This window comes from Strigops habroptila, chromosome 6 (genome assembly GCF_004027225.2).
Source record: "Strigops habroptila isolate Jane chromosome 6, bStrHab1.2.pri, whole genome shotgun sequence".
Taxonomy (NCBI): Eukaryota; Metazoa; Chordata; class Aves; order Psittaciformes; family Psittacidae; genus Strigops; species Strigops habroptila.
Window position 1 is genome coordinate 16,153,894 of NC_044282.2, and position 27,353 is coordinate 16,181,246.

The window sequence follows — 27,353 nt, forward strand, 5'->3', positions numbered from 1 at the left end:
CAATTCTTCTTTTGCCCCCTGCTAAGTCCCAAACCACTTATCACCACTGCGGGGCAATGCGTAATTTGCATGTTTTAACTGGGTGATTTCTCTATTCTTGTAGTACACAGAAATATCCTTCCTCCTGGAAGAGCCAGGATAACTACCTAACTATTATGCTCATTGGTATTTTGACTTGAATTTGCTTCCTATTCATGGGAAAGATGAAGAAGAAGGTGTTGACTCGCCAGACTGTGGTTTCTCTCCTTTGTGAGACTAACTTACATGCCAGGCAGTAAAAATATCACATTTATTCCCTCTTTAGGATTCATTTCATCGTAACACTACACCTACAGCTTGATTTTTTTTCACATTGTAATGCATCATTTTCCCAAATCTTTGCTAATTAATACATTCTGAAGCTAAGCCATGCTTCTCTTTCCATCTTAAGACCTCTTGCCTTTCCTTCTCTATGAACCATATTCACAGGGGGCAAGGCCTGGCTTCATCGAACGAGGCCTGGCAAACACGGAGGCAGGAAACGCAGGGGAGAATGAGTCTGTCAGACTCATTTTCTTTTAGGTTTTACTGCTGAATGTTTATTTCAGATCTGGGGGGAAGCACAGTGGCTCCGTTCCATTTCCTTGCCTGCAGAACCCACTCGGTGCAAAGCCCCACAAACTCACTTTTCACTTTCAGTGCACCAAGGAAATAAAAATGTTTCTACGGTCACAACATGAACTTGGATTTTCTTTTTACTGGCCCTCACTTTTTTTGCTTATGTATGTTGTCACCATATTGAATTTTATGCTACGAGAAAGCAAAATGTCTTGATGCTTTGATTTCCTTTGTGCTCCAACATGCATGTTTGGTTCTGTAATACAAACTTTGTTTGGGGAAGTGCTATTTCTGCGGTGCACAGGCAGGTGAGACTCCCTGTACAGACAACACAACTCCCTTTGCAGCCATCCCACAGAATTCCTTCCACGCAGACTCTGCAAAAACAAGCCCTCCACATCGGTCTCCTGAAATAGTACAACTGATAAGGTCTCCCTGCTTTTCTACTTTCCCAAGGACATTTTTTGCTTTTCAGGAGAGAAGGGAGGAGTTTTCTTGGACTCTTCAGAGTGCTCCGAGGGATCTGGCTCACTCCAGGCGCAGGGCTGCTACGCCTGCTTCACCGCTTCCCTCCTTCTGACAGTAGTACTTCTAAATGCCAAACGGGGAATATTAAAACACTAAACTGAAAGATCTTCTGATGAGTTTACTATTAAACTGTAACAGATGGGGCTGTCTTAAGCTCTAGGCATCAGGAACGAAGCCCAATTTTAGATACAAATTAGTTATTGAGAATATTTATAGATGGTAAACTCCTCAGGCACATGGAGCAGCCCTGTGAAATTACAGTGCAAATTAATTGCTCGCCTTTCAACTGACAGAGACACGTGGACACATTGTCTGATGTGTTCAGGAGAACTTCCAGTGCAACCCAGTATTGGACACAACTTCATTTCACAACATTGCGGAGCACCTCGCCGCTCCTCCAGAGCGGCACGGCTGCCCAGCAGCAGGATGGCAAATAGAAATAAGCAGGGGAGAGACGGATGGGGAAGCCATCGCCGTGCCTTGATAAGTGCTTTCATCAATGAAACTGTAAAAAATATTTTGGTCTTAAAACAGTACTGGGTTCCCTGATTACTATAGCTTCGGATCTATTAGGTGTTATTCACCAGCAAGTGAGAAACGGCACCGAACTGAATTTCAGAGTAACTATCAGCTCTCTTCCAAAGCGCGAGGTGAACAAGGCTACCTCTGGAAACAAAAATGGAAACTATTGCCTGAAGGAAGACAGGGGACAAAAGGGAAAAATAACTAGAAAAAATGGAGGCTGTGAAGGTCTCAGCGAAACAAAACAGTTCGTCCTCAATATATTTTTAATTGAAATGTAATATCAGAAAACCACACAGAGCCATGTACTTTTTGCACGCAACATTGTATCAAATTAAAATTTGTTATAACCATCATGTACACTAGGTTAGTGATAACAAAAATGTAACTTAATATCTGGCATAAGGAGAGAGAAAGCAACCTGAATATCCATCCAGTCATGCTAAAACCGAGCTGTGACACTACTGTTGGAAGGCACCAAACCAAGCAGTTAGGTGTTGTGATCCTTCTCGAGTAAATATCTGACTGTATCAAACAGTGAATCTTGAAGGAAGTCTCTGTGATGAGGTAATTTTATTGCTCATTCATAGTGCCCTGCATTTGCTGTACTTAAAATAGACACTTGTACCAATGGCCTTTTTATTATCCGAAGGAGGGGAGAGAAAAAAAAAAAAAAAAAAAGAAAAATCACATATACACCAGTCCTTTTTCTTTCTGCTAGCAAAGGGAGGCAATTTGATCCAATGTGGGCTGAAACCTGAGTAGGTCACTGTACACCATGATAAAATTCCCTAATCCCTGAGCCAAATTTCCCTGAGGGGGCCCTCCTACTTCTCCTTCACTTTCCAAGCTGACTTTTCCATTCCCTCTCTCGTCTTTTCCTCCCCTTCATCTCTTTCATTTCCCCTACCTTAAAGCCTTGATATCTGATCTGCTGCTGATACTCGGGTTACAGTTTTTACAGCTTAGGCTGTCTATTGCTGTATACATTCCTTTCTTTCTGCTCTGCCGTGATTACTTACCAGAGCTTATTTTACACTGGTCCAGATGAAAGCAGTTCAGATGAAGGGAAACAGTCAGCCTGTTTGAACATTACAGATATGAACCCACACAAGGGCACATTGTGCTCCCTCCCTCATTTCGCTGCAAACATTTTGCACAATGTAACCAATTTGTTACATTATTGTATTCTTTAGGCTTATGAAGAACAACTAGACATCCTAATTCATCAGTAAAGAAAGAGAGTAAATGATCGCCACAGGATTTTAACTTTCTCAACCAGTCAAAATTCAAACCACTTCTTTTCTTCTCCCCTCTCTCCTTCCCCTTCTCAGATGATAGCAGCCAACTGTCCTACTAAAAATGCATAGCATATACAGCATAGTTTACATTGAAAGGTGGCCTGTGTTTTGTGAAAGGTTCTGCCATCAGCTATCTCGCTCTCAACCACAAATCACATTGGTTCAAAATGCCATTTTTATCCACCTTTAATTTTTAAGTCAGCTGAAATCTCGGGGTTTCTGACCTTAAGCAGCCACCCGTGATTAAAAAAAGAGAAACTCTACACGAAGGTTAGCGCCAGTGCTTAATACCAAAGCATTAGTTTAAAATTGTGTAATTTTTCTCCTTCACACAATGTTGTTTTTGTTTCTTCCTCACCCTTTCAGACAAACATCTGTTATACTGTAGAAGAACAACTATCTCCCAAACCACTGAGTGTGCCTGCAGCCAAAGTAAACAAAACAAACCCAGAGGATCCAGCACAGTCAGCCTTTATATCCAGCCAGGATAACATTTCACATGTTTTGATTAAAATCAGCTAATTTGTAATTCTAGAACCTATGAAACTTAAAAGCTGCAATCCATATAGATCACGTTAGGTGATGCTCTAAGGGGCCAGTGCCCTATACTACAGACCTCTGCAGTCCTCAAAACTATGTGGGATTACAATGAGCCATGACTCGTACTCTTCAGTGCCTGCACAGAGCCCTCTCCGAAAATAGGATGTGCCATATATCTCGCAAAGAAAAATACCGCTCCTCGGGACTCGAAACTAGTACGGTTTGTTTCCAAAGAGATGTGCCCACACTTTATTGCATTTGTTCCCCTAATACTACTCTTGTCCACATTTCCAGTCGATGTGCACGCAGAACTGTGTACATGCTCATTACCCAGGCAGCAGGAGCAAGAACGCCTGCCTTAGGCAGGAAAGGGCACCTAACTGAAATCAGTGGTGTGCAGAGAGGGAAGAGGGGAGGGGATTGTGCATTCCCATTTAATTTTACACAAGGAGATCACTGCTCCGGAAAGCAAAGACATTTTCGCTAGGCATCATGCATATTTATATACGCGCCTATATACTATACATACTATGCGAATGTGTGACATTTTCCAGGCAGTCCTCCACTTACGATCAGCCTCCTAATAAATGACATATTCAAATTAAATGCAGCAGCCTCATCTCATAACCAGACTATGCCGTTTCCGTCACTTTATCTGCACATTCAACAACAACAAGAAGTTCAGCTGAAGTCTCCCAATACGTTGTTCCTAACTTTGGGGAATTTGAGACGTAAAACAAACAGGCACGGAACAGACATGGAAAACAGGCGCAAAAAAATAGGACCGGTCAAGCCCGGAGCAGCGACCTAATGATAAAAGAAGTCCTGAAATAATGCTTTTGTGCGATCGCAACCATCCTAACATCTGGAGCGGCAGCCTCAAGCGCTACTTCCAGAGCACAGCTGGACTGGCACCGGTTCCTATCAGGCAGGACAGCCCTCCGCAGAATAAATACAGATCCAGCAAAAGCAACCCCGACCAGCCACCTTCCAGCAGCACCTCTGCCGCTGGGATGGACTGGGAAGCGAAACACAGAAAGCAGAGGAGGAGGCGAGGGGGAGAAGGAGAGGAAAGGGGTCCCCGCGCTCAAGTGCGAGAACGAGGATGCGCGGCTCAGACCGCAGCATTGCACTTTGACAATTTAATTACACAGTTGCAGCTGGCTACTGGAAAAAGGAGAGAAATACAGTGTTTAAAAGAGGTCCCTTTCTTTCCTAACTTTAAGGGCTTCCCAGCTACCTGAGGGGATGGCTATAGAAATAAATAAAAAAGGAAGAAAAAAAGGTTCATCACTGGCACCCGAGGAGCTTAAAAAGCCCGAGGAGGGAGAGTTATGTTAAAAAAAATAAATAAAGCTGGTGAATGAACAAGGTTTGCAGCCTGTGAATTCGTCTCTGTTTTCAGCCCAGGAGGCGGAGTTGAGACACATTCAGTGCATCCTACAAAAAAAAAAAAAATGACAAGAGATCCTTTCTTATTTCGTTTCCACGCACGGCGGCGGGGGGTGGGGGGGGAGACCCCCGCTCCCTTCCCCATCACAGGCACCCACCTTCATCTCCTCGTTGATCTCCCGCTTCACCGGGTGAGCCGGCTTCCTGCTCCTTTTATTTTCGGGAGGTCTCCCTTCTTTCTCCATTTCTGCCATTTTTTGCGCCTACTTGGTGGTGGAGATGAAATGGCTGCTGGTGCTCTGGGGGGGCCGGGAGGGGCGCGGGGGGGGGCGGCGGCGGCGGCGGCTCTCAGTGGTGGCAGGCGGCGCCGCGGAGGGCCCGGGGGGAGCGCGGCGGCAGTGGCGGTGGCGGCGGGCGGGCGGGGGGCGCGGGCGGGCAGGGGCGCGGGTGCCCCGGCGAGTCAGCCATCTTCTGCCTCGCCGCCCGCCTGCATGGGAGCGGCGCGGCGCGGCGGGGCGGCGGGGCGGGCGGGCGAGAGGCAGCGCGGAGCGAGCCGGCCCCGCGCCTGCTGTGGCGCTGCTGGCGGGCTGCCGCGGAGGGGGCGGCCGGGGGAAGGGGGAGGCCGGCCTCGGCCCGCCGGCGGGCGGGGCTTGCCGGCACCGAATCGGCCGCCGCTGCCCGCCATGGGAGCTGGGGGGGGGGTGAGGAGGAGGAGGAGGAGAAGGGGGGGGGGGACGCCGCGCTGAGCACCGGGCGGAGCGGAGCGGAGGGGGCGGAGCGGCGGGATGGGGGAGGGGGTTGTGCGCCCCCCCCCCCCCCGCGTGTCCCCAGCGCCTCCCCGCGGGGCCGGTCCGGTCAGAGGGGGCTGTCCGCCGCGCTGAGGTTGGGTTCCTCCTGGCTTTCCCTTTATCTGCGCCTGGGAGGTGAGGATGAATGGTTTGGTGGGACGCGGTTCAGCGGCGAGGTGCTGGATTACAGCACACGCTGTGGGGGATGCATTGATTATTCCTGGGTTGTGCTTTCCCGCTCGCTGGCAGTCAGTCCCTAATTACCCTGGTACAACACGGTACGGCACGGGGGTGTCCATTGTTCCATTAGTCAAAATCGGAATTGTACGGGGTTTCTCATTATGACTGTGGTACACCTTAAAATTGTACATTAAAAAAAAAAAAGAAAAAAGACCCTCAGTCGAAAAATAAACGGTGTTCTGTGTGGGTATGAGTAGGCTTCCCATAAAAATCTCTGTTTAGCCTGTCAAAGATAAGTTCAGTTTGTGTGCAACAATGTCTAATTTACATCCTCTGTTTCTGAAGCTTAAATCACTGACATTTTTCAGTATGAAAAGTTGAGCGCAACTCCTTTGCTCGTTTCGTGACTGAAATGAGCCTTGCTTGCCTGCTTCAGATAACAGAGCGATCCGAGACACAGCGCATTTTCCCCCGTGGCACTGAGAACAGGAAGACACTGGGACCTGGCATAGTCCTGGCTGTTAGAGCAGCGAGCATAAAAAGGTGAGGTGGCAACCAGACCTCAGTCTGTAAAATCCCAGAGCACATCCGCAGTGGTAAGGTCGCAGCCGTTGTGAAGCGACAGTGTTGCCACTCCCCTCACTGCCCAAAAGAATCAGGCAGATGTTGGGAAATAACAGATCTGATGGCTCGTTTTGGCAGAGCAGCGGGACCTTGCGGAGACCCTCAAGAAGGCTCTGAAGGCAGTGAGGAGCCGCAGGAATCAGTTGCAGCGGGGGTCATGCTGTGGGCTCTGTCCATTCTGCACACACCAGGAGCACAAGCTCTGGCCTCAGTCTCCACCAGCAGGCATGAGAAATCAAGATTTTTTTGGGGGGGAAGAGGGTTGGTTGGTTTGTTTTTTCTTGCCTGTAATATTTCAAAATGCAGTGAGTTCTGAAACTTGGGGAAACTAATCTGTGACTCTACAAGTAACCTCCAAAGGATGGTTTCCCTCCTGCGCCCCTCCACCACCACCAGCAACCTCATCTCTATGTTTTGTTCACCGTATTCTATTACAAACAAATTGGTACGGTGAGCTCTCATCAAGTACACGACATATTCCCAGAATCTCAATGTATTATCTCACTCAGTAGGGATAAGTCAGGCAGCGCAAGGGGAAGTTGCTTATAAACACAATCTCACATAGCCTCAGAGTTCTTTGAAACCTTTAGCTGGAAACAAAGCAAGACAACCTCAGGCAAGTATTCTGCTTTGAATCACCACCACCTTGCTGATACACACAGTCATTCTAATGAAAAAGGCAAAGTTAATTCTTGTACTAGGGATATATCACTAGTTTCCCTGTAGAGCTGATAGCAGACATTTAATGAAAACCTTAGAACTTCTGTTAAACAGAGTATTGCCTCAAATGGTTCTTGTCCATTGAAATGTCTGAAGTGTACTTTCAACGCTTACGATATACATTGTAATAAAGCACTGTTTCGTTGCATAAATGTAACAAACCAAATTGATACTCTGACAAAATGATTAATCCCCAAATCCCAACAAAGCCAGAATTTCCCTTAATGTTGGAAGGGATTTTGAGAGCGTATTTGCAAGCCCAAATGATGCAAATTGTCTTCAGCAGGTTATGGTAAGTAGACTGAAACAAATGCCTTCAGGATCAAATCTGTCATTCCAGTTTTCCTGACTAACAGCTGAAGGTTTGGTTGTGAATGAAAGCACTTCCCACCTCACTTGCTACCAATTCTGAATGCTGATCCTCACTTCTTCATCACCAAAAATAGTGGATTTCAGTTAGGCTTTTTTCCCAGTATTTTTCCAAAGACTTTTGAATGGAGATGTGAACTTATGCCTCCTGACAGGAGGCTCACTTTTCACAGCTACTTCTGGTGAGCTCCTTAAAAACAGCCTCCAGCCCCCTTCAGTATGTCATCAACCACCAGATGAAAGCCGTGGTCTTAGAGCATATCCTGTTTTCCCAGTATCTAATACAGTGTAGGGGTAGATACCAAAGTTCTACCTCTCTGTGTCCTAATAATAGTATCTCTCTTCATCTGACAGCAGATTATTTCTGCAACTGTCACGATTCCGACTTTCCTAGAGCTGTTATTACCTTTATACATTGCGCATTATGATACTACATATTCTTAGGAAGTTGTTCTAGTGAGAGCATATGGAGGACCATTGACTGTCAACACAGAAGTTCATGCATTTAGAGTGCTCTGACGTTATCTGACACGCATCGTAGGTACTTGAAAAAGTTTTGGAAACTGTCTAATTATTCCATTTGTTACTGGAGAGGGAATGACTAACAGAAAAACAACCAAAACGCTTTCAGGTTTTAATGGTAACTCATGAACTTGTAAGGAGAGTCAGAATCTGTGGAAGCCTTAAATTTGTCAGTCATACAATGGCATTGATCTGAACGTCTCCAAGAAGTTACGAGAAAATAAATCTGCTGTTTACGTTACAGAGACCTTAACATTAAATACATTTACTGAACTGTGACAGCACATATTTCTTGTGGGAAAACCTGTATTTTTGGTAAAGAAACCTGGTTCAGTAGTGCTCACTATGGATTCTGCAAACATCATAAATAGGTGAATAAAGGTGGCTGATTGGACCAGTAGGGCTGCTCGCATTTATTCTACCAGCCAGAGATACTGGGGTATGTGGTATCAGTAAGCAGTTTTCAGCCAAAGATGAGATCCTGATCTTGTGGAAATGAGTGAATATTTTGCTCCTGAGTTTAATGAGACCAAATTGCTTGTGAAATTTCCAAGGTGATTTTAAATCAATCTATTATATAGTGTGCATTGGAAAGCAAGAATCCCACGTTCTTAAAAAAAAAAAAAAAAAAAGGCAAAAAAAAAAGCAGGGTTTTCAAAATATGTTTCCATTCACATTCAAAGCAAAAATAGGATTTCTCAATGTGAGGGAAAAAGAAGCTTCCTACTGCTTATTGTAACTCATCTCGAAAAAGAGTAGGAACTGCAGATCAGACTTCCCACTATGAGTGTGTGCTCTAACCACAGTGCAATAGAGTAAGTTTCTCACTGTCTTGCCTGTTCAAGGGCTTGGGGTTGGGGATTTTTTGGTGAGCTCATTGGTTGTGTTCAAAGTTGTGAAGAAAAAAGGCCACATGAACTGCTTTTGTGTGGTCTGTAAGTCACCTGCAAGTCTGAGGTTCAGGTCCCTGCTGTATCTGAATCATGGCAAGAACCTGAGCTTTTCCTTCTATTGTCTGAGCACATGTTATACACCCAAGGTGCTTTACCAAGCTCTGCCAAGCATTTTTGTATTTTTGTTCTACACAGCTTTGCATTTCCAGCTCTGAATTTGCACTTGGAGCCTTTGCAAGCACAGTAGAATCATAGAATCATAGAATAGTTAGGGTTGGAAATGACCTTAAGATCATTTAGTTCCACCCCCCCTGCCATGGGCAGGGACACCTCACACTAAACCATGTCACCCAAGACTCCGTCCAACCTGGCCTTGAATGCCACCAGGGATGGAGCATTCGCAGCTTCCTTGGGCAAATTTGGACTTCTGAAAACCAAATAATTGTTCATAAAATGATAGGTGCAAATGAGTTGCCAAAAATAAATCACCCCAGGTTTAATTTATATTCTATTATTCATATTCCTATTTATTGATATTTGCATGTTTTGAAAGGGCACCAGCCCGCTTGGCGGAGTTGCTTTTTTGGTAACAGAACAGCAACACTGTGCTACAACTAAGTTCTTCTATCGGTCTTTATTAATGTGTAACTCTCTATTATTATTACTGAGCTATTCCTTCTCGTGATTGCTTACTGGAGAGGACGAGATAAACCAGCAGCCCTGATCTTTCCCAGCTGGTAAATATGTAAGACAAACCTTCAGAGTGAAAGGTCTTTTAAAGGCAGCGGCGTCAAGCAAACGGCACTCTGCGGGCACACCGAAAACGACGTGGCGGTTTTCAAAGCCAGAATTAGGACAAGTTGGGGGGTGATCGCTGCAGCCGCTGAGCTGGTGCCCGGAGGGAGGAGGGGGCGAGGCCCCAAGCCCCGGCCCCGGGTAGCCCCCCTGCCCGGGGTCCCCCCCTGCCCGGCGGAGCCCGGGCTGCGGCGCGGCGGCTGCGGCGAGAGCTCCCCCTCCTGTTTCTCTCCTCCTCCGCCTCGACACCACCATGGGAAAAACGCATCATGGAACCACGGATACCAAAACGCGTGTAAGCACCAGTCTGCGTGCATTTACGCACGTATAAACGCCCCTGTACACCCACACGGCCAGGGAGGAAGCTGAAGGTAAAAAGGGAGTCTCTTGTATTTGTTCCCAAACAGCAGCCGCAGACGTGGCAGGCCACAGTAAAGGTGTGGCTCTTAACTGGTTTATCTTAATATCGCTGATAATTTACCTCGCCATTCCCTGCTTGCCAAGGTGTTGTTAGCTCTCCGTTAGCTCGCTTAGCAATGCCAGTCACTGTGGAAAACGCACGTCTCCACAGCCTTTCACAAGCTAACCTATTCTCATCTCACCTGTACCCGAACGGAAGCCGTAATAAACAGCAATTTAAATTCAGGTGTTTGGTTTGCTGAAGTGTTTAATTAAACAAAGAAATTCATTACATGTGTTCACAGAAAAGTACCGTTATGTTGATTTTTTTTTTCCATTTGACTTGGAACGTTCCTTTGACTTTTTGTACGACTCACTAAGGTGATAGATTATTTATGCTATCAGAAGCAAATAAATGCACTGAATAATTAAAATACCAGTTCCCAAATTTTTTTCTTTTTTTTAGTGACTACAGCCAGCCATTTTCATACACATGGAAAAGACACATGTGAACTTCTCCCTTGCTTCAGTTCCACCCAATCCCCACTTCCACTTCAGTGATGTTATTTCACCCATACCTTTGAGAAAGGGTACATTCCACTCGTTCCTCAGCTTGGATGAACGCCTGCAGCATTACTCACACACAGTAGTGTCTGCAGATTCTTTGCTGCTGTGGATACTAATCTCAATCCAGAGTTTCCTTAGACGATTAGAGGCTGTTCTGCAAAATGTCAAGAGGTAGCCTCTCCAAAGCAGACACAGTATGGCAGTTGAAATGGGAGCAGTGGCGGCTTTCCAAATGCTAAGGTCTGGAAATGTTTGGAGGTATTTTAATATTGATGAGTATTTCATTTTTTATGCTGCTTTAGAGTATCAGTGTCAAATCTGTGCAGATTAATGGCAAGATAGAGCCTTAATACTGTTAATGCTTTTTAAAGTTCTGGCAAAGAGAGAAAAACTTTATTTAACTTATTAAATCATTAATTAATGATTGCTCCTCTTGCTTGAAACTTCACATAATTTGAAAAACAGAAAGAAATATTAACTTGTTTCTGTGGTTCTTTGTTAAATACTGCCAAGTCTTCTGTTAAAATGCCTTCTTGTTTCTTGTTTCATTTCTCATGTTCCACACACTGAAAGGAAGCCAGGAGAAGTCTTTTCCTTCTTCAGCATCAGAGTGCACCCATGCCATTAAAAATCAATCAATATTAAACCTTTAAAAAGGTAGAAATGCATTAAAAACCAAATTAGCAAAATATGCCCCGGACACCAGTATTGACTTTGGGGAAAAATCTGTATCATCTGTCTACTGCTACACCCTGTCTATCCACTATGGCTATTCAGTGACTCTGCTGTGACGCTTTCACATTGGATGTAATGCCAAAAATCAGGTAGAGGAAAATGAAGGACCTATGGATGAGCAAGAAACTTGGACACATTATACCTGACTTGAACTTGCCTGTGACAAAATATGCATTTGAAACCTCCAGACTTCATTAAGGTTAAGGACCGTCCTCTACTTGTGAATCTTTTGCAGTTTCATTTAGTTCAAACCAGTGGTCTACTTGCTCTGTCATACAGGTTGGTAAGAGCATACATCAAGCTCTACTTTCTTGAGGGCTTCTTTTTAACTTGTGGCTGACACTCAAAATGCTGACCTCCAAAGGATACTTTGGAGAAGGTCTGAAGTACCTGAGAGACCCTCCTACTGTCTGTGTGTCCACCCCCTGTTTCTCACATACCTTGAAAGCAAGGAAATGTCAAAGTCAGAAGCCAAACTCATGAGCAATGGAAACTTGTGCTCTCTGCAGCTCTCCCACAGTTATCAGCTCCCTCCAAGGTGAACTGAGAATATTTACGGCCAAGGCATGCTCATTTCTTCACCTACCATTTCTCAACAATGACCATTTCTGGCCCTTCCCATTCTTTTACTTCTCCACACGGAAGGCAGCAAGAGAGAGTCTTCTTGTTTTCACTTTCATAAATGAAGAAGTCTCCCAGATGCTACAGTGACAGGAGAGGGGAGAGGTTGTGTGGGACTGGGATACAGCAGAAAGTTCTCCCTCGTTTTTAACTTCATTCTTTGTTTTTTAATAGATCAATTGTACTGATACATTCCTGAAAATATTATTACAGTAATCTACATCGGGCTAAAAAGCATCCCTCCTGTCTTTGTCTTTCTGGGAAGAATAAAAGAATTTTTTACAATAAAGATAGTGGTTTATATATTTTCTCATAATCCTCTATTACCCCTGTGAGCTTTGTTGCATGATATAGTATGTCAGTTTAAGTAACATCTGTCAAGGGATGGAAAGCAATTACAGGTTCTTTTCATTCATAAAAGTCATTCTGGAGTTTTTTCATCCTTAATTTTCTTGTCATGCTTTCAAAAACATTACATCATTTTGTCCAAATTACCCCCTGCATTACATATACAAGGTAAAGTGGGTTACTCATTTATTTCCTGGACCCAAAAAAACATGTCAAGGCATCTACAGTGACATATATTAAATAATTTAGACTTGGGTAAAGTTGGGCTTTCACATGTCATTTTTTGACAATTAGTCTTCTACTGCACTGCTTGCTTTCCTGCCAGCATCTCACCAGAATCCTACATGACATGTGATTCAATCTCTTGATCTTCTCAGTTATATTTACACATCCTAATATATAATGGCAATGCATTCACATTGCTGTTGGTGAAAAGTCTGTAAAAAAAAAAAACCCCAAACATATCTCGGGAATGAATAACAGAAAAAATATTCAGGACTAGGATGTGCCATGTATATTCAGTGTAGGAAAATGGTTGTTATTCAGCAAACCAAAAAACAGCTGAGACTGGAAGGTAGCTCTGGAGATCATACAAATGGAATTTGCTGTATTTCAACGTGTGTCCATGTGCCTCTTGTCCTTTCACTGCGGAGAGCCTGGCTCCATCTTCTCTACTCTCTGCCGTCAGGTATTTACACACATTGATCAGATCTCCCCCGAGCCTTCTCTTCTCCTGACTGAACAACCCCAAATGTCTCAGCTCTCCTCGTCTGCCAGATGCTCCAGTCCCTTCATCATCCCCATGGCCCTTCACTGATCTTGTTCCAGTGAGTCCATGTCTCTCCTACATTGGGGAGCCCAGACCTGGACCTAGCACTCCGGACATGTCTCACCAGGGCTGAGCAGAGAGGGAGGATCATCTCCCTCAACTTGCCGGCAGTGCTTTTCCCAAATGCACCCAACCTTCTCTGCTGCAAGGGTGCACTGCTGGCTCATGTTCAGACTGTTGAATGCCAGGATCCCCAGGACCTCCTCTGCAAAGCTGCTTTCTGGCCGGTCCCCTGCCTGTATTACTACAAATATTACTCCTCTCCAGCTGCACGCCTTCGCATTTCTTTGCTGAACTTCACAAGATTGTTGTCAGCTCATTTCTCCTGCAATTTATTCAATTCGCTTTGATTTATGATCTTTTAGGTAATTAGTATAACTGTTATCTGGAAAGATTTTGTTTTCCTGAACTGTGTTGCTTTTCCTAATTAAATTATGCATGTAACATTAATGATAATAATCTATGTCTCTTACTGCTGTAACAAAAAATAGGTTTTACTCAAAGACAGTCCTGAGAATCCTCTACAGAGGAAGAATTTTTTGCCTTAAAAGAGGATCAGTGTACATATCCATCTCCATCTGAAGCTCTTGAAGTGTGGTTATCAATATTTTAATCACATCACTAAACAGAACTGACACGTCCCCACCACTCCCTCTCAGATCACCAGGGGGTGTTGCTGGGAGACGGTTACATACAACTTCCATCCCACCCAGGCGGCCTGCTGAAGACTTGTCACAAGACTTATAGGATTTGAGGGTCAGGAACTCCATGTATATCTCAATTAGCATGCATTGAAATCCTGCCCACATACATGTCGACCCTGGCATGTTGTGGTTTATTCTGAGTGTCACTAGAGGACCCCAGGTGCACCAGCATACCTGCAAGCCCAGGCAGCAATTACGTCGGCTTGTAGAGCCAAGGCTCTGTATTATTGCTTTCTCTCACCCCCTGGAACAACATGAGAAATTGCCTCTTGCATATTGTGTGTCACAGCTAATGCCTCTTAAGCCCCAGTGTGAGGAGCTGTAGACTGAGGTTTATTGGCTTTACCTGAATGGCCAACGCCAAAACCAGGTCCAAAGCCAACTTCAATTTATAGCCACCCATACGATTACTTAGGGTCTTCCTGTCTGTTGTTAACTGATATTACAACTACCAGTTAGTATTACAGCTATTTTGCAGATGAGAAATCATTGGGAGGGAGATAAAGTGACAAAACACATGTACTTGAAGAGTCTCATGGCCTCAACTAGAACCCAGCTTTTATGTCTTGTAGGACAGTCCTGTCACCATTAGAACATGTAATCTAACCTTCTTGGAAAAAAATGAAACGTGAGCCTCCCTTTGAACCAGCTTGACTTAGAGCTCACTCATGAAACACCAATGACCTTTGAAAGAACACAGGAATGGCACCATTGACAGATTTTGTCTCAGTTGGCTGCAAATAAAGTTATTTGAAATAACTGCCAAAGCTGTAATTTATCAGACTTTTTCACAGATTCCACAAAGACAGGGAAATTCAAAGTTGAAAGGCTTTCTCTAGGCAGCACATGCCAGGCATTTGTGCATGAATTGCAGGAGGGGAAATGATATGTTTCTTTTAGAGCTGTTGTTGCCATCACGGAAAGCGAACAAGCATCTGTGCTTCGGAAATCAGTGGAAGGAAGGTGTTCCGTGAAAGGGAGCATGTGGGAAAGCGGCTTAAAATGGTGAGAGTGTATGAAAGTAGCAGGAGTTCTGAATGCCACTGGGGAGAAGAACTGGAACAAGGCTGACACATAGAAAGGTGGCGAGAAAGCAAAAAGAAATGCAAAGAGGAATACACTGAAGGGGAGAGGGGGAGGGAAAGATACTTTTGGCTAGAGAATAGGTCTGGGCAAATTCCAAGAGAGAGAGAGGAGCAGAAAAAGAGAAAAAAAATATAGGGCAGATGGAAAGTGTATCTATTGGATGATCGTGCAGGTGAATGTGTAAGTTAAAGTTTTGGTGTGTTTTACTGTGGAAACAGATATAAAGCTGAAAATCAGATGTCCAAGCAGGATTCCTGATATAACTATGATCTAGACATTTATACTACACAAAGTCTGTAAGATGACAGCCCTCTGCACCATTTGCCACTGATCCTGAAAGTAAATGGGAAAATTCACGTTTAGTAATATTTAATTCAAGAGGATTGCTTCCCTTAAACCACCATAAGTAAGGGTTGCATCGCCAGTCCTAAGGTTCTTAATTTCACTCCGGTGCTGACGATTTCCTGTGTCACTACACTGTGAAGCTGAATGCAGAATAACAATTTAATTCTTGAGTGCCCAGAGCCAGGCAGATGCTTTGCATAAAAGTGTTCTCTTGTGCGTGCCGAATGCCGGCAGCTCCCCCCGGGAGGTGGTGGGTGCTAAGCACCTCCACAAACCAGGTCACCACCGCTCAGAACCTCAGAAAGGAACTGAGGTGCCAAAGTTTAAGACTAACCTTACAGGCAACTGACACCATTGTGAAAGAGCTTGTCTCTGAAGGACTGCCATGCTTTCCATCATTTGAATTTTGGTATGTAATAGGCATTCATTTGTAAATCAGACGCCTGCGTAGCTTGTAACACCCTCCAGAGATAATATGAGAATAAAAGAAAAAGGGAATGAGATAGAAAAAAATGAAGATGGGGGAATTAATAAAACAGAAAGGGATGGAGATGTTGTTCAAGGCTTCTTTTAGACTAGCTTGGGCATGCCTCATTGGGTCTGAATGCGAACTATTAGTTAGGAAGCTTAAAATAAACAGAATGAAGTGTGGGGTTTTCCCACATAATGCCTAATAAAACTGTGGAACACATGTCCACAGAATGTTTGGGGGAGAAAAAGTCTAAACGGCTTCACAGAGGAGCTTAGAGGAACCAGACTTGGGAGTCAGGGAAAATAGATCCATTTTGGTTTATTAAACATGATAGACTTGATAGAGCACCTGCCTCAAGAAGTCTCTAAAGTGCAGTCAGGTTGAAGATGGGCAGACATGCCACAGGACATACTTCTCCATACTTGCTCCATTTCTCATGCTCTTCCCTTAAGTGTTTCATAGTGTCTCTGACTACCTTAGATGCTCTTTTCACCTGACTCAATACTCTTATATTCTACTTTCCATTACTAGCTTGTGGTTTCCCTTCTATAGCTTACTTAACTGTGTTGGCCTAGATCAATTGTTCTTCCTTTTGTACAGCAGCAGTAACTATGGTTGCTATAATGTTCAAATTTTAATCATTTTAGATCATGTAGTGAAATGGCAGGCAGGTATTTTAATCATAAGGATTAAAAGGAGAACAGATGCAAGTGAGTCAAATGCTAGGTAAAAAAAAATGCATCACCCCTTGTACCCTGAGGGTCATCACTGTTTTGTCTCCAACAGACTGATATCGGGATAAATTCAAAAGCTGAGTTAATAGTGCTGAAAAACACCTTTGTTGAACAGAAGGGTTTACATAGATGGGGAAGAAAGTGTATAGATAGTACAGTATAGTACAGAGGAATACCTTTGTTTATCTTGTTTCAATTGCCACAAAGCCATTTAGTCAATGCTACTTGAAATAAATTATTTTGTTCAGACACAGAATTACAAGGATGGATTCACATGATTTTGTTTAACTTGTGGCTTCTAACTCAAATTTTAAAACCATTTGCTTTATCATCCAGCTTGACTTTCATGTACTGAGACTTGGCTCCCAGACAGACATTACTCTCCACCTAGTAGCAAGGCAGCGGGGGTGGACACAGAGGGAGAGGACCCCTCAGAAAACCATTTCCTCTAGTGCTCTGGGTTTTAAAGTTGATCAGTAAACAGCAAGCCAGTACTGAGTCTCTGGTGTGGAGGGCTCGTGCTGTGTGGCACTGCTCAGGGAGTGGGTAGTGGCTGTCTTGGGAACTGGATCTTTCAGGCAAACATCAAAGGGGATTCATAAATAGAAAGGTACAGAAGCCCAGGCGGGGGTAACAAAGGCACTGGTGACTTCTGCAGAGTTTACTTCAGAGGAAATGTGCAGCCAGCCTTGGTGAAGAATACATAGCTTCCCATTTAAGTAAAAAAGAAATAGAGAAAGACAAAAAAAGGTGCACAGATCTTCTCCCCTCAAACCCAGAAAAAACACTTAGTATTGTATTTGTGTTTGGATTACGCATGTGAATAGCAAGCAGCAAAATATAAATAACACTTCATAAATTACATATATTTAGTCCCTGAGAAATAAGCATTTTAACTGAAAAATGCTTCCATTTATTTATTTAAATTCACGTAAAATGTGAATGTTGTATATGTTTGCCAGTTTCCTACTATACTATGACTTTAATTCCTGTATCACTACCTAGTAATTGTGGAATGATTTAGGTAGAGTTTTTCAATCTATTTTTCACCTAACATACTAAATCCCCCAATTTTTTTCCTGCTGGACCCTCTGAAATCGCATCATCTTTTGTGATTTTAAAGGATACTGAAGCGGAATTCGCTAGGGGAAAAAAAAAACATAGAAAATTTTCAGATTTGTGGGGTGGGGAGTTTAACAGAGGGCATGTGAGTAAGCCTTTGTTCAGCATGGCTGTCATTTCCTCTTTGCTGCATTTCACTCTTGCCCAGACCATGAACTCCATGAGCAAGGGACCATCTCCTTTGTTCCAGTTTTTGAAATGTGTCTGGTTGGAGTTTTCCAAAGCTACTAGAGTGCAATTAAATACAAATAATAAATAGTTAATGGGTTGCCAAGATGCAGAGGTGGGGCTAATCATCTGAGGCTTCACGGGGTGGTTAATGATGGATTAAGAATGGGGAAACTGATAAAGCTGAATATTTAAAGGCTAATATTGTACAGGATGATGGATGCTTTGTCAGCTTCGATTACATTTGACCAGAATTAACATTGTGCTTATCTTTCTCCACCTTCTTCTGTAGATTACTTGGCTCCAAAATGTTGCGGTTTTGAGAGTCTCTGTCCAAATTCCCCAGAGTGAAGCACTGCCTGTCAGAGGAGATGGCCTAAGAGGCTGTCTTACAATTGAAATTGGGTTGGGAGGTGAAAAAACAGTGACTCTATGAAGAAGGGGCGTTACCAGCCACACACTCATCTGCTGCTGTTCCTACTCAGCTTGCTGAAACGCAGGGATTTCAATTGATTTTGTTTTCTTTGCAGTGCTGGCTGGTGAGCCAGTGAGAAGGGAGCTGTGATCTGCAGGCGTGCGGCACAGGAGGGGCATGTTGCACCGCCTGCACAGCGCTGCTGAGAGCTACCAGGAGCTTTGGCTTCTCATCCGTGCCATGCACTGATGAGCTGCTGTGTCACTGCGTTTTGTGTGCGGAGTGGAAAGGGCAACACACACCTACTCATACAAAGGATCCCTATATATTGCAGCTATATTTGTTTTAAAAAAAATTGACATAATTATGCATTTATTATCATTTATTAACCAGCAATTCATCGTGTTCTGATATTGGTATCTCAGAAGGTATATTTAGGATTAAAAATTAGTACCTTTTAGTGCCAAATTCTGTCCAAGGGAAATGACTCTTACTGAAATCAACTGATGCTAAACAATACTGTTTTTTCAGCATCTAACTATAGGATCAATAAGGCCTTCATGCTTCTCGGCAGTCTGTCAGCTAGTAGGAAGACAGGCAGCCTTGTAGACAAGACACAGACAGTAAGGTCAAGAGAAGTGGATTCTTTTCTCAGTTTGCCTTAGGGGTTTTGCAAAGCCTTGGACAAATCACACAACCTCTCTGTTAAACCTCCTGACTTCCAAAATGGAAATGATCATAACTGTCTGCTTCCCCAGCATGATATGGAGTAAATCAATTCTCTGTATGTATGGAACAGTGGGGCAAAAACTACCTGGATGCTTTGGCAGGAACAGACATATTTCTGTTAGCTTTCATTTTTTTTAAACAGCCAAAGAGTGCACCCAAGCTTTAATATATTAAAAAATTAAGCAACATCTAGAAGAAGATACATTATATTGGCAGAGCATAGTTAGTGTAACATATTAACATTGCTCACTCCCCTATGGGCATCATTTATTTTGGATAAGGCCAGAGTGACTGAAAGACTGAAAGGTCAAATGTTGCCAATCAAATGAGAGTGCTTTGCAATTGTTTTACTTTAGATGGTAGTCAGGAAAATATTTCCACATTTCATTTGTTAGAAAAGATATCCGGAGCTGGCATGAGTAGTGGCTTTGATGTATTCTCTGGTACATTAGTCAAGAGCATGCTGATGTAAACAGAAGTGTCTCTTCACCTTTCATCTTTGTTCTTCAACTTTGATACTGGCCCCCTTCAGTGGCTTATTTCTCCTCCTGGGGAGGCTTAACAAAGTCAATTGATAGAAAAAAAAAAAGAGCTTCATTTTTCTTCTCTACTTAAGACTCTAAAGAAATAGACACATTTATTGTACAGTCACTGAAGCTCTTGAAATAGTGTGGGGTTTTCTCTCAAATCCTGAGGGGAACTGAGCTGAGAAGAAAGAAAATAAAGAAGAAGAAGAAGAAAAAAAAAAGGCATGTGGTTTTGTCCACAACTTAAAATATGGTAAGTACATCATATTTTCACTTCTGATGGTTTTTTTTTTTTGGGGGTGGGACAGAAAAACTGAGAATCTCCAAATTACAGGCAGTGCAAGTGGCAATGCCTATGGGTAAGTTGGTGCATCATTACCCATTATAAGACCCTGTCTTTTGATGCCTGTGACTGTCAAATATTAGCTAATTTGTAATGATTTTTTCTGCAATTGGAGTGTCAGCCCAAAGCTGATTTTTAAAGTAGTTCAGTCAATTTGCAAAATAAGGTTGGCAAAAAATACATTTTGCTTGTGTTAAAAAATATTGTTGGACTGCCTGACGGAGAAAGAAACTCTCCTATCTCTGTGCTCTACAACAGAAATTTGGCAAAGGATTTGCCAAGGATTTGATGGGAGGGGAATGTCTCAGACTGCTCCTATTAAAAAACATAAATACAGACTTCTGATCAGAATGGTCTTTCCACATTCCACTGTCTGAAAAGTCCAACAGGAATAGACATCTGCTCTAGGTATACTGGGGACAGGCAAGACTTTCCAGCAATGGCTTTTCTTAGCAATAGAGGTCTTTGTGGAGGTGAGTGCAAGAACCAAGAGAGAGTTCTGCTGTTGCTCCCCACAGTCCCACCCATAAACATGTATGAAAAGAAGCGTCCATGCAGGCTGTACAGACAAGAGGATATTGGAACTTAATGAGAAAAAGATGAGGAGGCTGTGACAAGAATGAAAGAACAGCAGCTGGTAGGGATGGTGTGGGGGACTGAAGCGGAAGAAGCGAGGATGTTGGGAGAAAGAAACCATGAACTTGGGCCAGGAGTCAGAAATGGACTACTGAAGTAAGACTGCTGCATTGTTAAGAGAACGGAAAGGGATGAAAGCATTAAGTTGAGAGTGAGAGACAGAGGGTCCTTGGGTATTACAGCACAAAAGTTTTCAAAGAGTCTTTTTGGCAAAAAAAAAAAAAAAAAAAAAGCCGTGGAACTCACTGACAAAATGTATCTTTGTTTCTGCAGCGATTGCTGCATTTAAAGAACATCAACCCACCGCTGGTGAACCCTGAAGAAGCTCTAGTGGCAGTTTGTGATGTTGTGGGTATCAAGGGTCTTGCCCTAGTTCTAAACCATTCAGACTTAGGAGAATTCTACAGGAAAGCTTCAGTTTCTCAGGCTGCAACACAAAGACCAGTGATTTTGAAAACCTAGTCTCACGCATTAGGAGATGGTAGGTTTACTGCTCATAGAACCCTCATTCTCCTCAGTTTATACATATTATTTTAAGCAGACTTTAATTGCATAATCATGTTAGATTCTCACAGAATACTTACCATATTAAGTGCAAGAATGGATATGGCTCGGGAAATTAATCACGGAATTGTCACCATTACAGGATGAGGTGCCTTGGTAGCTCCTCTTAAGTGCATCCCTCCAGCGATTTTCATTAACTTAGTCTTTCTGCACAGAAACATGCCATTGCATTCTGTCATTTTTAGACTGTGTTTATGAGCTGAAACTCCCTATTTAGCAACAGTTTGTTCTGTGACACTAGCTATCTCAACTGACTCAATGGCAGCTCCTTCAAATCAAAGCTTTATTCTCTCAGAGACAGGCAGCACAAAAAGTGAAGATTTGACAGCAGAACCTTAGCGCTCCTGTCATCTTTCCAGGTTTTGCAGGTTCTCTCCATTCTATTTTTATCATTCTCCAGTTTGCGAGAGGCTGCTTATGAGATGCCACAGGCATGTACAGCCGTTGTTGACTCCACAGTCAAACCCCGTTCTTCAGGACAGTAACTTTTACGATTTTGGTGCCCATTTTGAGTCATCTCAGGCAAAGGAACGATAAACACCTTGTCATTGTCACAGGAAACAGGTATAGATGTTCCTTTTAGCAGCTTCCCCCTTGTAACTTCAAGAGTTATTTGTGCTTTCCGGGACTGCACTTCATCGTTCTTTGTAATGGAGTTGTTTTCTATTTGCACTTTCTTTAACAGTATACTTCAATGTAACTTTTTAATCATGTGGAATAATACAAACAAAACTAAGTGACAGGTATCTTGTATTTGTAAAGATAAGAAATGTAACACCATCATTTTTCACAGGAATGTAGTCAATGGGACTGTTTTCTCATCAGAACTCTGCCTGACCCATTGCATCAAAGACTGGAAGTTACAAGAGGAACGGATGTAAGCGTTTGTAAAGACAGAATAGATCACATTCTTGCTGGAGTATTTGTGGAACTGAGGAAGTCACATAAATCCAATTTCTGCAGATGGTTGGTGATTTTTCCTCCTCTGGGGTACAGAAAATCCATTTTCTGAATTCACAAAAACTTTGGGTGCATGCAGCTGTAAAGAGGCATCAGCGATGGGTATGCTTAGAATAAATGAAAGACTACATGAGATATAGTGGACCACACCGCAGAATTGCAGGACCCAGAAGCCTTCAGCTGGGTACTCAAAATTAGTTGTCACTTTCGATGTTAACCATTTGGCTGCAAGTATCTCTTCAGCTCACAAGGAGGCTGCTCATAAACCTCTCAGCTGTGTCACAGTGGAGCACCATCGGACCAAACAAGGAACGGCAGAGCACGCAGTAAACAAGGGCTGCTGGTGCTACATCCCGAACAACTACGGCAAAAAAGAATGCCCGTACACTGTAATTATGAAAATAGAAAACATGACTGTGTAGCTAAAGGCTACATGTTGCAAACTTTACGTGGGAAGTTTAACTGTCCTCCCCGCTGGCCTCTGTACGCAACGATGGGCGCAGGCAGAGCACATCCCTTCTGTGGGGCATCCCCTGCCCGCCAAGAGCCCTGGGCCAGGGCCGACAACGCTGCCCCTCCAGCTGGCCCCTCTGCCACGGGCAACCCTCACACGCCGCTCCGGGAGGCGACAAGCACTGAGCGGGGATGAGAGACGGCAGCCCTTGACCCAGTGCAAGAGCTAGGGATGAGGTAAAGCGCAGATAACCCCCGCAGGCACCACAGCTCCTTCCCCAGGGGCGCACCCCCCTCACCCACCACCCCCACGCCCGCCGCCGTCCGGCGAGGACGCAGGGTGAGAGCGGGAAGAGAGCACCTCGCCGCCCTCGCTTTACGGCCCGGCGCGTTTTGCGACGCCCAAGATGGCTGCCCCCAGGGTACAATGAGCCCGCTCCGGCCGCCGCCGCGCAGCCTGGGGGAACGCGGGCAGGCAGCGCGGCTGCCGCGGGGTCCCGCCATTGGGGGCTCAGCCGGCCGCTGACGCCGGGTGCGGCGGCGTTGTCCTCTGTTCGCAGCGAGCGAGGAGGGGGACTTGTTCGCGGCTGCTTGGTGTGCGGGGCCCTTCCGGGGCGAGTAACGGGAGAGAGGAGCCGGCGCCGGGGGCCTCCCCAGGACGGCGGAGGGGATGTGGGGTGCCTTGCTGCGGCGCGGAGGCCGCGGCGCCGGCGGCCTCCGGGGTCTAGCGTCGGGCGGCCCGCCCTGGAGCCAGGTGGTGTCGGAGGCCGAGAAGATCGTGGGGTACCCGACGTCCTTCATGAGCCTGCGGTGCCTGCTGAGCGACGAGCTCAGCAACATCGCCATGCAGGTCCGCAAGCTGGTGGGCACCAAGCACCCGCTGCTCGACACCGCCCGGTAAGCGCCCGGCCCGGTGGGGAGCAGCACTCCGCCGCCCCGCCGGCTGTGGGGCTCGGGGCGATGGGGCCGATGGAAACCGCCGGCAGCGCTCGGGAGGCTCCTGAAAACTTGTGGGAAGTTTTGGCCCTGGTTAGTTGTCAGGAGCGGGCCCCGGGGCGGTGGCGGTGCTCGGCATCGCTTCGCGGGCGGGCGCGGCGGTGCTGTGGTTGGTGCGTCCCGTGGCTAACCGGGCCGTGAGCCGCAGGGTTCTGCGCGGGCGGTCAGCCCTCCCGCCACGGTCTTGGCTTGCTTCCCGCAACAGGTTTTCCCTTCGGTTACCGTTGTCATTGAGAAGTTGCTGCGTTGTAATGCCACGTGCAGCAAATGAGTTTCCCCGCGCGATGTACAAAGGAAAATAATCCCTAAATAACAGAAGTATGTCTCACGAACAGTTACATATTTCTTCATATTAATACTGTATTGCAATGAAACCGGTGGAAGAAAGCCCGGCAGAGCTGATCAACTTAAAGGCTCAAAATGACACTGCTCTGAACTATGTGTTTTGTTACTAAGGGCTTTAGAAAACATTGTCTGTTTTGGAATACCCAGCTGGGAGCTGTGCGGTTTTGTATATTGTTGAGATTTTTAGGGTTGCTAAGCTGATTATCCACCCTTTCATTTTTAAGGCAAACTGATGGAAGACTTGCATTCCTGCCAATAAGCAGGAGTTGGGATTGTTGGGCAGTGTTTTCTTTGTCTGTAAAACAAGAACTGGTTAGCAGTGGCAGGTTTTTTTGAATTTTTTGAACATTCAAATGCCAGAGGCTTAACAAAATTTAAAAAAAAAAAAAAAGCGCCATTTTCCAAGGTCATTGGATTTTTTGAGGGATAGTTTTTGTTTGATAGAACTGGTTTTGCTGTAACTGTAAATATAGCGATGTTAATAGAACCCGCATTTGGTATGCACAGTATTTTTGAATTGGTGTAAAACAAAAATTAGCATTTCTTCGAAACAAATGTTCTGCTTTTCTTTAAAGGAATAAAAATTCTGCATAGTGGTCCTTGACTCCAGAGTTACGGTCTAGTGATGTAAATCAAGATTTGTTTTTCAGGCTCTCTCTCTAAATTTTGTAGTCTTAAGTGAAAAAAGGAGTACAGGGGGCAAACATAGCTTTTAAAAGAAACATTATTTTGGGGGAAAGGGATTTAGATACTGGTTTTAAGTAGACTTTTATGGAAGAAACAAATAAACTTATTAATAAAAATGGAAAATACCTGACTTTAGAAATGGTATTGGAGGGGATTTTGTTGAATTGCATAGTAATAAAGGTTGTGATGTTATGATAAGCTTAACAAAGATTTTTGGTTTTCCTTTTTAAGAGGAGGGATAGGAAGAAAATGTTTTTCTGCCTTAGGATCCGACTTTAAGGTCGGCTGATGGAATGCAGGAAATAGGAGGACCTAATGCAATGTATTTGGGCTCTTAAGCTTCCACTGTAGTTGTGGAAGTATCATAGAGACCCGCAGGTTTAAAGAGTCAGTTCAGTGTGTATCAGTTGCTCGCTTATTTGCGAATTAAGTTTAAATGGAGTATTTTGCGGCATGGTTGGAGGTTTTGTGGTGGAGCTGTGATGTGTGAGTTTTGTTGTTTTAAGTGGACTGCTTCAGGCTTAATTCTGTAAGCTTATGGCTTGTGGAATACTTCTAGGAATAGTCATGCACAGGGTCAGCAGGATTGAGTCTGTTAATTTTTTTAAATTCATACATATTTCAGAGTACACTACTGACCTGGTGTGTCATGCTGGAAACAGAAGTCATTATTTACTCACTGAAACTGCATGCTCTTGTTTTGGAAATGCCAGTGAAGGCAAATGAGAACATGCAAAGGTTTTGTTGTAGATGCACTTTCAATGGCCTTGACATTTGTATTATATGAAGAGTTAATTTCTTGCTGACAAGTTTTACTACACCTTTACAGTAAAACTACAAGTTTTACTACTATTGTGCAATGCACAAATTGTGCCTCACCTTGATTTATGGTATGATTTTGCAATGGAGTGAATTTTGACCTTATCCTTTCTTAATAATTTTAATCTCTTCCTGAAATTTGACTGTTGTACGTTTGACTGTAAATGGGATTGATTTTAGTTATGGGTCTGAGATCTATGATGTGACTTACTATAGCAGTTTAGGAAACAGGTCTTGATTTTTCAATCTTTGGCTCATTACCCATGCTCATCAAGTAACAGAGGTTTCCCGTTGTCTGTTCAGGCAAATGTTTTAAGGCGTGGGTATCTGAAATATGTTCTTTGGTGATTTTTTTATTATTTTTTAACCGAAGTGATTGGTGTGTTGTGCAACTCTAACCTTTCTTCGGACTGTGAATGCATAAATACTGTATATGTCAATATTAAGTGCTCCAACACTTAAGGATATCTTTCTGTTTGTGAGAACGTCTGAAAACTCTGTGCAGTAAATATGATTAATGATACGTGCTGCTTCTCAAGTTTCTATTCATTTATTTTTGAGGTTGTAAGTGGTGACAATCAAATTATGAGTGCTTGCTGTCATCTCTAAGTTATATTAATTTTTTTTTAACCTTCTTTGACTGGTGGCATTTTGTCATCAGTGTTTTTTGTGTCTAAATGCTTTGCTAGCCTTTGAAGTCTTCCTCAGACCAGTAGGGGTTTCTTAAGCATCGGTAGAAAACCCTCTGCTTTAACTGCACAGAATAGGTTCTGAGCTGAGACAGAATAAGGCATAATTGCCACCGCACTAAAAGTCTTTAGTGTGATAGGAGTACTGATGAGCATTTTTAACCTCTTGCCGAGCTTTGAGTCACTAGGCTGTTGCGACACATACCCTGTGCTGAGCGCCTTAAAGAAGGCAGCTTCAAGGTAACTGTGAGACAGGACATGTGGAGGAACAGCTGCTGGGGCAGTATACGTTTCTCTGATGATCCCATCCGTTTCTTCCTCTCGTTTGGATGCGGCGGTGGCAGTTCCTGGGTGTAAGTGCCTGCCATGAATCAGGACTGCAGCAGGTGTTCCTCTGGGATGATGTGCGACCCTGATACCTCCTAGCAAGCCTGTGCCTGGCCAGCAGCTTTAAATCTGGGAGCTATTGCTGACTCTGCTCTTGGGAGGGCAGAGATGGTAACTGAGCCCTACAGTGAGGGATTTGGGAGTTCTGTAATCCGTGTGGTGAAGTCGAGTTTATCTTTCTTTTATTTTTATTATTTTTAAGTTTTTGATTTCTTAAGTGTCAGCCACATGAAGTGAACATCCTCAGAACTAGCTTTGCCAGACTTGTTAGAAAGAGGACGAAATGGGAGGGAAATGTTACATTTCATTTTAGAAAGGCTAATGTCTAGTGTTTAACACATCATTGGAAGCTGTGGTATCTGGATTATATTCGCAGCTGTGCTTTTGGCTCTCTGACTAGAGCAAGTCACTTAATTTTTCATAGTTGCGTTTACTTATCTGTAAAACAAATAATGTAGCATCTGTTTTGTGGAGGTGTTACACTTCATTCATTACAGCCCGTATCGATCAGTGTGATCTTTGAGTGGAAAGTGGTGCATGGCAATATTAATAAAGAATAATTTAAACAAATGCTATCATTAAAATATTACCCTGTAATGGATACTGATGTGTTTTTAGCAGCTACTCAAAACTAACATTTAAATTTTTTTACTCTTCAAGCTTTGTTGGACTAAAGGAAAACTTTTTCAGCGCATGAACGTATGATCTCTTTTCAGTTGGGAAGCAAACAAATCTCCAGTCTTCTCTTTTCTCTTTCCCCCTCCTTTCTAGGCTAGCATACATCCTTCTTAATGTTGGAAAGAATCTGTAATTGGCACAGCGATCTACTTTTCTCAAATACATAGCATGAATAACATTTTCTTGTTTATTTAATCTCCCTTGAGAAGGGTATAGCTTGCTGC

The 27,353-nt window shown here is 43.9% G+C and overlaps 2 protein-coding genes and 1 long non-coding RNA gene across 7 annotated transcripts in view; 2 read left to right on the plus strand and 1 right to left on the minus strand.

The window, feature by feature from the left end:
* Window positions 1-5,478, minus strand: part of SOBP (sine oculis binding protein homolog) — a 118,161-nt gene extending 112,683 nt beyond the window's left edge. Inside the window, exon 1 of one of the 2 annotated variants that reach the window (XM_030490544.1) lies at window positions 5,039-5,478. In XM_030490544.1, coding sequence (XP_030346404.1) covers window positions 5,039-5,134 — 96 coding nt within the window. In that variant the 5' untranslated portion in view covers window positions 5,135-5,478. The remainder of the gene's footprint in view (window positions 1-5,038) is intronic. The other variant, XM_030490545.2, reaches the window with a different exon arrangement.
* Window positions 4,956-11,307, plus strand: LOC115609832. Of its 2 annotated transcripts, none has more exons than XR_003992006.1 (3): window positions 4,956-5,071; window positions 6,217-6,391; window positions 10,637-11,307. It is a non-coding gene; the product is annotated as an uncharacterized LOC115609832 (long non-coding RNA). The 2 variants fall into 2 exon arrangements; XR_003992005.1 differs by having other exon boundaries at window positions 6,285-6,391.
* An 11,399-nt stretch (window positions 11,308-22,706) lies between these two features.
* PDSS2 (decaprenyl diphosphate synthase subunit 2) overlaps window positions 22,707-27,353 on the plus strand; it is a 122,212-nt gene continuing 117,565 nt past the window's right edge. For 2 of the 3 annotated variants that reach the window (XM_030490546.1, XM_030490547.1), the window contains exon 1: window positions 22,848-23,425. In XM_030490546.1, coding sequence (XP_030346406.1) covers window positions 23,199-23,425 — 227 coding nt within the window. In that variant the 5' untranslated portion in view covers window positions 22,848-23,198. Of the gene's footprint in view, window positions 22,766-22,847; window positions 23,426-27,353 lie in introns of those variants that run through there. The other variant, XM_030490548.1, reaches the window with a different exon arrangement.